The sequence below is a fragment of the Polypterus senegalus genome, chromosome 3 (genome assembly GCF_016835505.1).
Source record: "Polypterus senegalus isolate Bchr_013 chromosome 3, ASM1683550v1, whole genome shotgun sequence".
NCBI classification, from domain to species: domain Eukaryota; kingdom Metazoa; phylum Chordata; class Cladistia; order Polypteriformes; family Polypteridae; genus Polypterus; species Polypterus senegalus.
Window position 1 is genome coordinate 279388320 of NC_053156.1, and position 13729 is coordinate 279402048.

The 13729-nt window shown below is 41.4% G+C and overlaps 1 protein-coding gene across 1 annotated transcript in view; it reads right to left on the minus strand.

Annotated features, from left to right (window-relative positions):
- Nucleotides 1–13729, minus strand: part of LOC120526698 (copine-5-like) — a 299334-nt gene that overhangs the window by 241430 nt on the left and 44175 nt on the right. Inside the window, exon 2 of the mRNA XM_039749857.1 lies at nucleotides 1244–1284. Within this exon, the coding sequence (XP_039605791.1) occupies nucleotides 1244–1284 (41 nt within the window). The remainder of the gene's footprint in view (nucleotides 1–1243; nucleotides 1285–13729) is intronic.

Below are 13729 nucleotides of genomic sequence, written 5' to 3' on the forward strand. Positions count from 1 at the left end.
GGTGGTCTGCCCCGGGCGGCACATTTTTGGGGGTGGCATTATTTGCCAAAAGGCTCAGTACAATTTGTGTAAGCAGCAGGGTTCGGAAAAACTATCACTCATGAATGTAAAAATTTAAATTCTCTGATTTTTATCCACAAATGCTTCTAAAATAATTTTCAGACTGTCCTTCTGTGACGGCATCAGACACAGCATTTGAAATTTATGAGGCAATAACAAAAATAAACATAAACATTATACCGATAATAATTTCTGGGAAGATAAACAACTAATTTACAATTTATAATCTCGTTTGGTTATTAATCCGAATGCGTTCTTGCTCTGTGCAGAAAACATCCCCACCTATCATTTGCACACTCCACTGGTTCTGGTTTTCGCAGCGTAATTATATTAAACTAATTATTAGAACACAGCTTATCAGCGCGTCTATTGCTGTTTCTCTCTATATATGAATAAATCAATGCAAAATGTATCTTAATTTTTCTCTATATGTCATTTTAATTTTCTATTTAAATAGGTTAACATATTCAGATATGTTGGAGGGCAGCAAATTGAAACACCGCCCTGCCCGTAGCGGCACGAACTCTAGCTATGCCACTGGTGGCAGCATCAGGCTCTGCAAGGCCTGTGAAGGTAAAATGAATGCAGTCTACAAGAAACTTATCTTTAGGGAGAAGATGTGTTTTCCAAGAAGACAACGACTCCAAATTATAAAACCAAAGCTACAGAGGAATGTCTTCAAAACGACAATGTGAATGTCCTGGAGTGGCCAAGTCAGAGTCCAGATCTCAATCCAGTTGAGAATTTCTGTCTGGACTTGACGATCTCCACGTAACCCGACAGAGCCTGAGCAGTGCAAAGCTTATAGAGTGAGAGGCCTAAGCACTAAGTCTCAAGGCTGTCATGGCTGCAAAAACGGGAATCTGCTAAATACAGTTTTGAAGGATGTGAACACTTTTACAATCATGTATTATTATTTAGACCACTTTGCTGAGATCTGTTTTCACTTTGCCATCAAAGAGTCTTTTCCTGTTGACTAGTGTCAAAAAGCAAAAATGAAGCCTACAGTCATTCAATAATAAAATGTGAAAACTTCCAACGTGGCAAGTACTTTTTACAGGCACTGCAGACAGACGTCCTCAGACGTCTGGGGACATCCCCGTTCCATGTAACCACAATCACAATCTTTTTAGGGTTCTCAGCCTGCCACATCAAACAAAAAGAAACCACCCTGAGTACTTACGAGGGTCTGATTTGGAGAAGGTGTCCTTATCGAGAAGATTTCTAAAAAAAAAAAAGAAGAGAGAGAAAAAAAGAGTTAAGAAGATGACATTGTGGTGCAGCAGGGACTGGGAGGCAGGGGGCGCTGCCACACTTAGGGGTTTCGTCTTGTGAGCTCGTCCCCACTGAACTCTCTGTGTTGTCCCTAAAAGGCAGCAGAGATGGCTTTGAAGTCCTCGTGGGTTTACAGAGGTGACATTCTGCGGGGGGGATTGCAGGCCGGGGAAATCACAGTTTGTAATTTAATCCCTGATGAGCTGCGATCGAGCACATTCCCCTGGGTGTTGCCGCCGTGAGCGGAGGAAGAGAATGTCCAATTCTGTGTGATTTGTGAAATTCAAATGAGCTGGATAATTTGTCTTGAATAATTACTGGAGTTTTTTTTTTTTTATTGCACATTTCCAAATGATTCATTTTGCCTTTTGCCAGCTTATGGGCCTTCACCTGCCGATATGTACAGAGGCTCCCATTTTTTAATCTTTGCTGGCTTTCTATCAAAATGGTAATTTCATTAAAAAATGCAGATTACACCTCAGACGATGGCAAAAGCTGAAGTGCATTGCAATGAATATACTTGGATCTTAGAGAAAAGCAAAAAATAATAATTGAAAATGCTGACTCTCTGCACGTTAGACTACAGAATACATCTGCACTCCATCACAGGCCTGAAAAGACGCCAGGTGACTTCAAGGATGGCACCTAGCAGATTGGCCCATTAACTTCTAAAAGCGAGTGCCTATCAAATGGATGGATGTTTCATTGTGTCTGTACACGTTAAGACGTTTAAAAGCCTGGGGAGATGAATGCATGCTGGGTATTTGATGGGTTGGCTAAATGTATAGCTTTACAGATTGATATGTTTGTGCATGTCCATGTGTTTAATGGAATAATAGGTACGCTGTCGGCCACCTCTGTGTACAGCTCTAGCAAATCAACTACCTGGATTGTCCAACAAATATGGAAACAAGTGTGATGTGTGCTGCAAGTCACTTTGGGTGAAGGCGTCCATTCAATGAACAGAAATACAATCAGTCCTTACGATTCAGGTGGGATAAGGTGGCCCAACATCCACGATTACATTCAACAACATAAGCTAATACACACACACACACACAAAGATGCAATACACATACAGCATGATTACAATATTACACGGTACTGTATTTAGATAACAGTAAAATACAAAACTCAAAGTGTATACAGTATACCTACGCCTACCTGCAAATTAATAAAATATTAATATCTACACTCCTCACTGGAGTGACTGCTTCTTCTATCTATCTATCTATCTATCTATCTTACCGCCTTTTTTTCCTGACCTACCTTACTAGACAGCAACTGCAGCAGTCAACTTCACCGAACGAAACATATCCAATAATACAACCTGTTCTTGTAGGGTCATCACTTTCTTCTGTCTCATGGGGTCACTTTCAGAACCACCAGAAGCACTATGATGATGACTCAGTGCCATTACAGAACCCCTGATATGAAGTCGCTGTCCTCATGCAGCACTTCCAACTCCTTCAAACGGCTGTCACACACGTGCGCCTGGGTGACAACTTCAAGACTCATATCAACATAATTACACTCCCAAACAGGGGTTGGCACTGTAGCCTAATGCCTTTTCTCCTCCTCCCATTGCAAAAGCAGTGATTGACAGTCACATCCCAAGTGACATCACTTCCTATCACTTCCTGAACCCGCCTCTTCCTGTCCTCCAGAGTAAAAACTGCCATCTTGGAGTCAGTTGAACTGAGAGTCGTGCTTGAAAAGGCCAAATTATTTTTCAACCTGCTAATCATACTGTGTTCACCACAGTGCCCCAAATCTGTTTCTTTTGCTGTTCTTACACGACATGCAATTCTTCAAAACTGTGTGATAGTTTCATTTCTGTTGTGGTCTCGTAGACAGTGACAAAGACACGTCATCAGGGGTTTTGAGTGCTTCGTTGTCAGGCAGTGCAGCAGGGATGCAGAGTGCTGCTCTATCAAGTGGTACAGCTGAGGTGTTTAACGCTAGATTTCCATACGGTGATATGTCCTTTAAATGTGGGTAGGTGGACCTCCTTGTGTGGAGCTGTGGTTGTACTGCCTGTCTTGGTTGATCTCTTCAACAGAGCTGATACTCCAAATGGAGTTCCAGGTTCAGGTCTCAGCTTTGAGACTCTCCCTCAACGGCTGCTCCACGTTTCCCGCTGGAGTCGCTGCTGCAATAGCTTCATGGATTTCCTGCTCATTTTTTCTTGATATACTTCCTGGTGAGCAACCATACTTTACCAAATGAAGGATCTGTACATATAAAAGGTAAAGCCCTCACTGACTCATCACTAATTCTCCCACTTTCTATATAGGTGGGAAGCTGAAATTTCACATGCTCATACCTTGCAGTGTACTTACAAAAGTTTGGTATGTTTCATGTCCTATTGCAACACCCAAGCGGGGCAAATGGGACGTACCCCCTAAACTGTATATATAAATAGGGGAAACCCCTCCTCATTATTTCTGTGACTTCCAATATACGTAGGAAGCCCAGATTTCCCATGATTATCCTTTACACTGTACTTATAAACGTTAAGTATGTATCATTTCACGCAGTGCCCCGTAATGAACTTTCAAAAATAATGTCTTCCTTTTGGCGGTTCTCATCATTATGCTGTAAGAAACTTTCAGAACTGACCTCTCCTTTTGGTGGTTTCATTCCTTATTTCCGTTAACAGACGATTTATTTCACAGCAGAGACGCACAAGGGCCGACCCCAGTCCCCCTTCCTTTTTCCGCTGTCTGCAAGCCTACCACGAGGTTGGCTCCCTGCCTATATACATTAATGACATCCCACGCTCATGTGCCTCCTCACTCGCTTCCTTACTTTCCTCAGCTGTTTGTTGTGCTCACTGCTCCCTTCTTCTTTACTCCACCTCTTCAAGCCTGTTACTCTTCGCCTTCCTTCACGTCTTCCTGCTGGTGATTCCTGCCTTTTCTTTTGCTGGTGCTGACTTCTGGTTTTCATTCCCTGCTCCACTTCCGTTTGCCTGTCCAGGATTTTAAATCACCTGTAGCTCGCAAACCATTTGACCTAAATTTTGGTATACAATAATCCCTCGCTATATCGCGCTACGATTTTCGCGGCTTCACTCAATCGCGGATTTTAAATGTAAGCACATCTAAATATATATCACGGATTTTTCGCTGGTTCGCCGCTTTCTGCGGACAATGTGTCTTTTAATTTAGGTTACATGCTTCCTCAGTTTGATTGCCCAGTTGATTTCATACAAGGGACGCTATTGGTGGATGGCTTAGAAGCTACCCAATCAGAGCATGTATTACATATTAACTAAAACTCCTCAATGCTATAAGATATGCTTCCCGCGTGGCGCTTGTTTTGTTTGCTTCTCTCTATCTTTCTCACTCTCTCTGCCTGACGGAGGGGGTGTGAGCAGAGGGGCTGTTTGCACAGAGGACATGGACGCTCCTCTACAAAATGCCGCTTTAACGCGGTGCTTCTGTATACTTAAAAGCACGTATTGATTTTTTGATTGTTTGCTTTTCTTAGCGAGTGAGCGCTCTCTCTGACATTATCTGCTCTTCACAGTGCTCCTTTGAAGATAAGATATGTTTGCATTCTTTTAATTGTGAGAAAGAACTGCCATCTCTGTCTTGTAATGAAGCACAGTTTAATCGTTTGACTAAAGGGTGTTATTTCATGTCTAGAGGGCTCTAATAATGTTAACAGTGTGGGAGAGTTTATAAGGGCTTAAAATATATAAAAATAACCACACAAACATATGGTTTCTACTTCGCGGATTTTCACCTATCGGGGTCTGGAACGCAACCCCGCGATCGAGGAGGGATTACTGTACATATACTACATGATGTATACTATCTACTTTTGGAGTGACGATTGACCTTCAAGGTTGTTCCTCTTTTTATTTTTATTTTATTTTATTGTAAAATCAACACTCTGCAGTGCACAGCAGGTCGGCCATGCGTACAGATGCCATTCTCATCTCTACCACTTTCGCCGTCACTTTCCCTAACTCTTCATATCTTAAATCATTCTTGAGGCAGATTGAAGACTTTAGTGCCAGCTTAAGTGAAAAATGAAAGGAAAAAAGTACTAAGTAATTGCAACACAAACACTGACTTAATCAGTTTTAAAGCAAAAAGATGCCGACGAAAGAAGAGAAGCAGCGGGCCGATAGAGTGGAGAAAAGAAGAGCTGCTCAGGAAGCAGCAAGCGCATCAACCTCTGAGCAAATGAATGCTAAATATACAGAGAAAGATGGAAACCAGTAATGCTCAAGTCAAGTGTATTCACTGCACATTATCATGCAGTGTGCCATTACTGGTGTTTCAATAATACAGCATGTTCTTGTTGGGTCATCACTTTCTTCTGCCTCATGGGGCAACTTTTTAAACCACTTGAAGCACTACATTTTGGACCCCTGATTATATTCTATAGGTCTTTTGCACTTAATAAGATACAAAATGTTGCAAGAAATACGAGACTGAACGATCACTGCCCAAGCAGATCACGTGTGGAAGGCTGGTTGCTGAGACAAAGATGCATGGCGTCCCCCAACCAAAGTGCGTAGCTCTGCAGTTTATAGTAAAGTACGACCTCTTAAAAAAACGTACCTGATTATAATAATGTGTGTGTACATTTATGGTATTAAATAACAAAAAATAATTAATATCAAATATGTTTTATGCATTTATGAGACTTTTTTTTAGTGTTCTTTTCATTTTCTACCCCACGTGCATTGTCTGTGGTTTTCTGCAGTGGGTCACAAAACTCGCAAAATAATACCCATTTAATTACTGATGACAAACTCTTAAATAGGAGGATCAACGAATCGTAAACCTGCAAATTGCAAGGGCCAATTTTAAACGTGTGCTGACTGCATTTACAGTAGTATGTATTGTAGAGACGTGCCACTGCGGTGCTCACAGATGGACTCTCGCTTTTCTACATTGTTCTTTTGAATAGATTGCTATCCTTCGAAGAATCCCCTCGCCATTGCTGCACTAGCTGAAATTCATTTGTGCCTTTGGCAGGCTTGCTGCAGCAAGCATGTTGAACGTTGCTAAGTCAGACTGCAGGTCTTCTCCTCATCCCACCTCTGGCATCAACATAGCACTGCACTGCTGTGGCGCTTGGCAGCACCAATACATGGCTGTTGAATGGCAGCTCGCTATCCTTAAAAGCACTGCTCACTGTTGCCACACTAAATGGAATTTATATATTTGTAGCAGACTTTCCATTTTTCTCGGCTGCCCTGTAGCTGTCTCTGAAGCTGCTCATTTACATGATGGAATGCCAGCTCATACCATTGGCGACTCCTCCTCAGGCTAAAGTAACTTGTCTTCACTATTACCGAGCCCTCCCTTTGGAGTCGTTGTGTCCAGTGACCACTTCCAGCTCTTCAATTCTACGAAATAGCAGGGTAGCCTTCATTTCTGGTGCAGTCATACAGATAGTGACAAAGAGTCATCATGAGGGGTTTTGAGTGCTTCATTCTCAGGTTGGCACAGCAGGTATGTTGAGCTTTGCTAATTCGGACTGCAGGTCTTCTCCTCCTCCCACCTCTGACACCAATGTAGCACTGTACTGCTGCAGTGCTTGCCAGCATCAATGGATTCTCACTGTTTACATGGTTGCTTTATGGTAGCTCGCTATCCTTAAAAGCATTGCTCACTGTTGCCACAGCAGATGGAATTTCTATGCATCTGTAGCAGACTTGCCATTTTTTGGCTGCCCTGTAGCTGGCTCTGAAGCTGCTCATTTACATGAATCAACCCCAGGTTGATACAACTTGTCAATGCAGTTATGTTTCCAAGCATGAGTGACACTTCATGTTCAGAAATATTGAGCATCCGGCAACATGGCTCGATTTACTGATATCGTATGATTGTGCATTAATGACTCATCATGTTTAGTATGGAAGACCCTTTAGGTACTACATGTCAGGTATCTAACAAAATGAGTTCAGTTATAGGCATTCCATGTTTGCTTCTTGTTAATATGCATGAGCCTGGCACATTTATACTTACTGTCTGTTCTTATTTATTTGATTTATTGCTGTATAGTTTTCTCTGCTGAGCACGTAAACAGATTTACAACCATAGCGCACTAAGTGACTGTGGTGGACGCTCAGAGTTTCTGAGAATTATTATGAGCTGAGCAAAGAGCTGGAGATGATCAGAATGCTGAGCAGTTGTGGTCAAAAGGGAAAAGCACATGTCAAAAGTGTTATGTATTGGTTCAAAGTTATGTGTATTTCATGTTTAATTTTGAGTTATTTTTCATGTCTTTACGAGATACAATACACTTTTTTCCGTCATTCACAACTGTTCGGAAGCTCTTGCAAAGTGATAGTCTTCAGTTCCACCGGCGATTGCTTCTTAACCTCCTCTTCATCCTGAAAACGCTTTCCTTTAAGGCGCCTCTTCATTGTTGGAAATAAGAAAAAATCGCAGGGTGCAAAGTCCGGAGGGGTGGAGGTGGGTGGTGGTTGGGCCAAACCGTTGTTATCTCGCTTTTCGTGAGAAACTGCCACACACTCAATGCTGTGTGGACGGGAGCGTCATTATGATGCAGAAGCCACTCGCCTGATCGCCACAATTTGGGTCGTTTTCTCCACGCTGCATTACGCAATCGCTTGTGCACTTCAAAGATGCCGCTTGGCCAAATGATGCAGAGGGCAGTCAAGTATGAACTGAAAATGTCAGAACTGAAGCCCCCCTAAAGACTCGCGCATCCAGAAAAAATTCTTGTTATTTTTGGGTCCTCCCTCATATGTTATTTCTGCTGGTTTCATTTGTAATTCTATAATTATGTTCTGCTCTCCCTTGTTATTTGTGGGTGAAGCCAAAGGAGGTGGGACCACTTTACCAGGAGCAGAGGATCATTCGTTTATTGTTGGAGTGTGTGAGTATCTCTTTTAGAATTTTGATTTATTGGTTTTCTGATTATTTCTTTCTTTGTGTTCATTTTGGAAGGTTGTTTTCTTTGGATCACTTATTAGGCAGCTCCTCAGTGCCTCTGTTTGGTCTGTTGAGCCTTTTTTTGTTTTTTGCTCATTTCTGCAAGTACAGTTTTAATTTATAAAAATGATTCCTTTGCCCTGTTAATGCAAACCAAGAGTTAATGGTTATCCTTCCTCTTGTGGGGCTTTTGGTGCTTTTAGATATTTATGGGTTTTTTTTTTTGGGGCCGACTTCAGCTAAACCCAGCAAGTAGCCTTAAGGGCCTGTTAAGTTTTTGTGAGTCTCTGGTGGTCGTACCAGTGAAGTTTTTGGCCATCTTCAGTAGCTGTCTTTATTAAAGGCCCCACACTTTTTGCTTTTGTTGACAATTCCAAATCATAAAAAGAGATTTTCAGGACTTTCAGTGGCCTCCCCAGAAGAGACTCACTTTAAATCAGTGAGTCTCCAACTGTTACCTGCTGGCTTTGGCCTACATAGGCCCAAAAGAAGGAACTGGCTTTAAAATTTTAAAATATAAAGCACGTTTCAAAAATATAAGCTTAAAAGATGATATGAGAGAACAATCAACTCAGGCTTATAGAGATAGGTCTCACATAGAATCTTCATCTATACTAATAAAAGGCAAAGCCCTCACTCACTCACTCACTCACTGACTCACTCACTGACTCATCACTAATTCTCCAACTTCCCGTGTAGGTAGAAGGCTGAAATTTGGCAGGCTTATTCCTTACAGCTTACTTACAAAAGTTAAGCAGGTTTCATTTCGAAATTCTATGTGTAACAGTCATAACTGAATCCTACTTACGCACATATATACGGCCATAGCCTGCAGTTCAGTCGCCGTGTGAGGCGGAGTTGCGTCACCCATCACCACGCCTCCCACGTAGTTGGCTGCCTGCCTATATTGCGTCCCCGTTACCCACGCTTCCCACGTAATTGAGTGCCTGCCCATATAAGGCCGTCCGTCACCAGCAATCCAATAGACACGCTGCCACTACGAGGTGTTTGTCATACCTAAGACGAATACGATTTTCGCGACATACAAGTTTAGTGAGAAGACGCAAGGTATAAACGACACTTTTGATCACTTTGTAACGGAGTTAAAATTGCTGGTGAAGGACTTCCGATGTCCACGGCTTTATTTAATGTAAGGCACTTAAAAGTTTCTCTCACACTTTCGCTGAGTTTGTGTCAAACACTAGTCTATCCCTGACCATCTCATCTTCGTTTGCATAAGCACAGTCCTTCACCCGCGAATATTTAGCAGTAGCTGCTGACGGACGGCCTTATATGGGCAGGCACTCAATTACGTGGGAGGCGTGACGATGAGGGACGAAACTCCGCCTCACACGGCGACCGAGCTGCAGGCTATGGCCATATATATGTATGTAAGTAGGATTCAGTTATGACCGTTACGCATAGAATTTCGAAATGAAACCTGCCCAACATTTGTAAGTAAGCTGTAAGGAATGAACCTGCCAAATTTCAGCCTTCTACCTACACGGGAAGTTGGAGAATTAGTGATGAGTCAGTGAGTGAGTGAGTGAGTGAGTGAGTGAGTGAGGGCTTTGCCTTTTATTAGTATAGATTGTATTCGATAAGCTGGCACACATGAAGGACACCATACACCACAAAAGCAAACTCTACTTCCCCATCAGATAATGTGCCATAGCTTCCTTTAAACATTGAATTGTTTTCAATGTGTATGATTAAATGGTACGTGTTTGCTATTGGTTGTTGTTACTTTATTGATGCAAGCTGTGTACTGGGGTTTGACCCTGACAATACTTTCTAATGGTTTATTGATTGGTATATTTATTATATTACATGAATTTCTGGTTATGGTTAAACATTCCCTTCTGTGTTGCAAAGAAAAAACAGTTTTTACGACAAAGTTATACCGTAGACCTAAAAATATTGTCACCTTATTTATTACAGTAAAATTTTGGCAACCCAGCTGCCAGGTTTTTATCATAAAAATAACATTATTATTAGTGTACGAATAAAATAACAAGCAAAAAGGCAAACAAGTCCAAATACAATCATCCAAAAGCAAATCCAAAGAAACAAGGAAATCCAGAAACCAGCAAAAATTCAAAGAAACAACAATATTCACATGCAGTCCGATACAAACTCAAGGCACCAGTCCTCAGGTCCGCTCTCCTGTCTCCTAAACAGGCAATGGGAGGTCTCAGGAGTGGTGACATCAGGGTGGTCAGAACTCCAGGGGTGTCACCCACAGAACACAAAGGAATGGACTCACATTTAACAGGACAGATTACAAATTACAAATAAGAACCATATCTAATAGGAATAACATAAATCCTGACAAATAATAACTCAACAATGACAAAAAAACATTAAAGAACAAATAAAATACAAGCCAGAGGGAAAAAAAAACAAGAGGCCAAATGATAATGAGCAATAAAACCAAAACCAGGGTGAAAAATAAGATTAGAGGTCAAAAACAGAACAAAACTCACAGCCAGATGGTAGGGCCTTCTTAGAAATGAAGCTAACTAAAGAAGTTACACTTTGCATTTACTGAAGAACTGAAATTGTAGCCCTGTTTGTACAAAACATGCGCTGACATCAGAAGTGTGACAGTCATGGTCACATGATCAAAACCCAACATTGCATAAAAAAGAAAAATCAAGAATGAAAATCAGCTTTTAGATTTCAGCTCAAAATGCACATAGATTTTGTACTTATCAAAACCAAACTTAACACCAAAATGAACATATAAAGATAAAGGAACATTGCACTGTTCTGAACAAGCAAAACACACATGGTGAAAAAAGGTGTGAGGCTTCCTAAAAGTCCCACAGATTGACCTGCCCCACTCCAAGCAGCCGGGCCCTATACTCCACAGGCAGACTTCGACCTGCCCAAACCTAAAATTGGGCCTTGATTTTAAAAGTTCAAAATACAGTGGAACCTCGGTTTACGAGTAACTTGGTTTACGAGTGTTTTGCAAGACGAGCAAAAATTTTTAATAAATTTTGACTTGATAAACGAGCGATGTCTTGCAATACGAGTAGTATGGATACACTTTGTCTGCTGAGCGTCATGTGATCACAACTGAGCTGATGGTGGTTCTCTCTCTCTCTCTCCTTATCTCGCTCGCTCGCTCGCTCATCGCGTCTTTTTCTCTCTCTCCTTATCTCGCTCGCCCAGTGCGTCTTTTTCTCTCTCTCCTTATCTTGCTCGCTCGCTCATCGCGTCTTTTTCTCTCTCTCCTTATCTCGCTCGCTCGCCCAGTGCGTCTTTTTCTCTCTCTCTCCTTATCTTGCTCGCCCAGCGCTTCTCTCTGTTTACTACAGCATTGTGACTGTGTGTGTGTGTGCGCTGTGAAGTGCGAGTCCTCATCTTGCTCCCCAAAACACGAAGCTGAGTCTCAGTACTTTAACACCAGCTGAATAAACACCAGTTTATTCAGATTGAAACAGCAACAGCGCTGTTATTTATTGCAGCGGGATCTTTATAATGTTCCTTGATCTTTTTGGATGCGCTTATACGGCGAACTGCTTCAGCGCTGGGAGACTGCGATTGCTTTGGGACACTCTTCAGCGTGTCGTCCCGTTGGGTGGAATTACACATGAGTTTAGAAACTCACACCAGCCATGATTCTTTTTAAAGGTAAATTGCAGGTTAATTTGTATTATGTATTTTACTTTATATTTTGTATTAATCCTTTTTATATGAATAGTTTTGGGTTGTAGAACGAATCATCTGAATTTCCATTATTTCTTATGGGGAAATTCGCTTTGATATACGAGTGTTTTGGATTGCGAGCAAGTTTCCGGAACGAATTATGCTCGCAAACCGAGGTTCCACTGTACTTCAAAATATACAAAAAAATGTTTTTCAAAGGAGTGGGATTATCTAACCTCTGGCTTGAATAAGAAAGCCATCCAAGAATCTTTATCCATAAATATATAATACAGTGGTAGCTCTGGTCACAACCGTAATTCGTTCCAAAACTCTGGACAATTTGGTCGCGACCCGAACGTAATTTCCCCATAAGATTGTATGTAAATACAATTAATCCGTTCCAGACCATACAAACTGTATGTAAATATATATTTTTTAAGGCAAAAATAGTTAATTATACCATAGAATGCACAGTTTAATAGTAAACTAAATGTAAAAACATTGCATAATGCTGAGAAACCCTTGAACAACTGAGAAAACTAACACTGTAATAGTTCGTGCTAGACGCTTACGAACCGCTCGCTGTAAACACTTTTTTTTATGAGTTTTAAACACAGGGAAAAAAAATTAAATGCCACTTCTCTTGTGAAACTTTTCAAACCATTCTCTATTGGCTTTAAATGCCTCACCTTCGCCACTCGAAGAAGGATTTTTTTTTTCAGCAAATCGCCATGAATCTTCCTGGCTTTCTCACATACGATCGCCTCGCTTACGCTATCCCCTGCAAGGAGCTTCTCATTCAACCACACTAGCAACAGTTTTTCCACCTCTTCCAGCACTTGAGGCCTCTGCTTGTTTAATATTATAACTCCTTTTGCAGTATCAGCTGCTTTGTTAGGCCCTGTATACACAAACAAATGAAAATGGAAAACAGAGAATGGGAAATCATTGGCGCTTACGAACGCGTGTAGGGAAACTGGCCACCAGTGTTTTTGTTCGCCACCAGAGTGTGTGGTCGTGAGCAGATGCAAAAATTTGGCAAACTTTTTGGTCGTAACCCGATTTGTACGTGTTTGGAAATGTTCGTGACCAGAGGTTCCACTGTACTAAGATTAATCGTGAATTAATAGGAGTAGAACCTTGATCTTGGTCTTAGTCAAAAATGTATGATGTGTATGCTTTGGAAATTAAAAAAAATAGGTAGTGGCAGCCTATTGACCATAAAGGATGACAAAGTGACATCAAAGTAATCAAATAAAAACAAATGAAAGCAGCAACATCAGCTGAGCATCAAGCAAACTGCAAAAGGCAATAAAGTGAAAAAGAACAAGAATGAATGAGAAGACAAGACACTGCAGCACATGGACAAACAAGACACAATCCTGAATATAACCTGATTCTGGGAATACAAACAATTTTAGGTAGTGGCAAACTGGTAGACACTTTACTGGTGGGCAAAAAAATGTAATGTATTTATTAAAGAACTGCGCATGAAAGTCTGTCTATTGATAATCCCATAGGACATATGTGTTTAGAATTCACAATCAATTGTAAGTTCTAACATTTTTACACAATGGGCAGGAGTTTACTGTCGTTTACATCGAGTGTCACGTGAGTGCACATGAGAGACAGCTTACAGGTTTCAGTCAGTGTGATTACCCGCTGAACCAGGGACTGGCGCTGTGCTCTCGTCCTTTCTCTCTGTCTCCCTCTACAGACCAGCCGACTGATGACTCCACTACCACTGACATCACTTCCAGTTTCCGCTCTCCTGGACCCGCCCCTTCCTGTCTACCCACCATATAAAC